At 40.4% G+C, this 2,496-nt stretch overlaps 1 protein-coding gene across 1 annotated transcript; it reads right to left on the bottom strand.

The window, feature by feature from the left end:
• Nucleotides 1-546: 546 nt before the first annotated feature.
• Nucleotides 547-1,761, bottom strand: LOC130977645 (uncharacterized). Its single transcript, XM_057902210.1, has one exon. The coding sequence runs from the start codon at nt 1,759-1,761 to the stop codon at nt 547-549; it is 1,215 nt and encodes a 404-aa protein (XP_057758193.1).
• Between the last annotated feature and the right edge of the window lie 735 nt (nt 1,762-2,496).

The raw sequence follows: 2,496 nt of genomic DNA, 5'->3' as shown, positions 1-2,496 counted from the left end.
AAATTATTTTATGAGCTACTAGCATAAATGACACTAGTAACATATTTATTATGAGAATAAAACATGTATGATGAGGCCTTAGCATTGCTAAAGTCATCAGAGAGTGCTGGTGCTAAGCTGCACCAGTAAACCGTAAACCCGGTTAAACCGATTTTCTATTTTTAACAAAAACAGACCAGGTAACCTTATAATATCATTCAAGAAGCTTCTAATACTCATATAATGATGATATTACCCTATTATCTCTCTTCTCTCATGAATCGAGTCCGGTTCGTCAAACTGAGACTATTTACGAAAAACCGGATCAAAACTCCTAACCGATACGGTTCAAAAACTATGTTCTTCGTGGCTGCGTTATCGAGCTTGACTCGGAAAAGGTTCTAGGTTAAAGATGACATAATGACAACGAGGATTGAGATACTTGATGATATATCAAAGGTTCTCCTTTTACCGATCCTCCGGAGTTCTCTGTATCTTTAGAAAAGATCTCACGTACTCGAAAATTAGGGTTGTTACATTCTACCCTCCTAAAAGAAAATTTTGCCCTCAAAATTTGAGGCGTAGGTAAAAAGTTGCAATGATATCTGACTTAAGCAAATTCTTAGCATAGAACTTACCTCGAGCGATAGATCCAAACTTTATAGTGTTGCCAGCAGACTCATCTACCATTCTTTTCCGACAGTCTCTTGCCCGATGTCCTTCCTTATTACAATAGTAACATAAACCTGTTCTAACCCGGCAAAGCCTACTACCATGGTTCTTTCCACAAGTTGGGCATATTACACCATTCTGAGCTTGGTGAGGTTGACTCTCATGTCCTTGTCGAATGTCACGGTTATTGTCACTACCATTATTGCAAGTTAGAAGGCTGACAGCTCGGTGGTTTCCATTCCAATGCTGGAATTGACCAATGGCTTTAAAGTTGTGACCTTGAAGGGCTAAATTCTGAACAAAGTCTCTTTGTAAATCCTCCCTACGACTTGCTCGAGCTATTGCCAACTTCTTTGAACATTCTTCCACTAGTTTACTTTTATTCACTAGTTCAGCAAAATTTCGTATCTCTAGCGGAACAACAGAATTCATCAGTTCTTCTCGGAGTCCTCCTTCAAACTTTAAACACTTCCATTCCTCAAAGTCTGCTGGGTTCCCTTGACAAATCTTAGAGAAACGACACAAGTCATCGAATTTACGGGCATACTCAGCAATAGTCATATCCCCTTGTTTCAGCTGCATAAGCTCCATCTCCTTAGCATCACGTGCTGCTCTCGGGAAATACTTCTTATAAAATTCATCCCTAAAGGTATCCCAAGGAACGTCATTTTCATTCTGTTGCAGTAGTCGCTGTATCCCCTGCCACCAATGCTCCGCTTCTCCTTCCAGCATATAAGTAGCGAACTCCACGTGTTGGCCTTTCGGAACATGTTGCGCTCGCAGTGATCGTTCGATACCTCGAAACCAGTTGTCAGCATCGGTCGCAACGAGTATACCTTTAAACTTAGGCGGGTTAACCTTTAGAAAGGTCGCAAGGGTCATAGGTCTTTCAGGATGCCCTAAGTTGTTCTCATCATTCCTACTATCTTCCCCATGCTCATTCTCATTCCTGTTTCTCACTCCAAGACGGTCAACAGCCCTAGCCGCTCCTACAGCAGCTTCACGCACTACTTCAGCCACGTCGTTCATGGTAGCCATAAATGTTTCCTGTTCCCTCTCGTAGTTAACATTAGGAATTCCTTCCCGTTCGCCTTGTCTCCGTGAACCCATTATAGTCTTGTTCACACCAAACAATCATTGTTAAGGTGATCAGTCTTAACACTTCAAGTCAAGTGTGAACATTCCCAAAATGAAAACACAGAAACAATCATGCAACATATATCACTGGGATATCCTATACGCATGAGACACACAACAGAGTATGCAATGAAGCATAGTCAGTCCACTCCCCAGGCTCTACTGGGAACGAACTACTCTGATACCAAATTGTAACGACCCAATTTCTTGTACGTCATGATCATACTAGAAACTGAGCGCTACCAACTTGTCTTCCTAATTATTATCTATTATTTATCATATGAGCCTGATTCGTTGCTAAAAACGTAGTTAATTTGCGAGGTACTTTTTTTTTTGAAAACGTTTGGATTAATAAACAGAATCATTCATAAGCAATTCACAAATAATAATAGATAAAACAGATATAAACAACCACACATAAATACATCTCAAGCAGTTGATAACATTCCGTGATCCAGCTTTATTAGAACATAGACCGTTAGTTAAAACACCCCTAGATATAGCTAAATAATAACTATATACATATATATACATACAACATCCTAAGCCCTGACCTGTTCAAGAAATCCCTAAGCTGGCGCCCAGGCTAGCCTAGACTCTATACTCACCTAGTCCCTCTAACCTACTAAAGCGAGGGAAAATACGTTCTAGGTCTTCTAAACTCAAGTCAGGTGGAACGTCATCAAAAGGTGGAAGGTCGTATACTAC

The sequence above is a fragment of the Arachis stenosperma genome, chromosome 1, assembly GCF_014773155.1.
Source record: "Arachis stenosperma cultivar V10309 chromosome 1, arast.V10309.gnm1.PFL2, whole genome shotgun sequence".
In the NCBI taxonomy this organism is placed as follows: Eukaryota; Viridiplantae; Streptophyta; class Magnoliopsida; order Fabales; family Fabaceae; genus Arachis; species Arachis stenosperma.
This window is presented reverse-complemented; position numbering and strand designations above follow the sequence as displayed.

What these genes read in the sequence shown, in the direction of transcription:
- LOC130977645 (XM_057902210.1), bottom strand. Translation starts at nt 1,761, where the DNA reads ATGGGTTCACGGAGACAAGGCGAACGGGAAGGAATTCCTAATGTTAAC.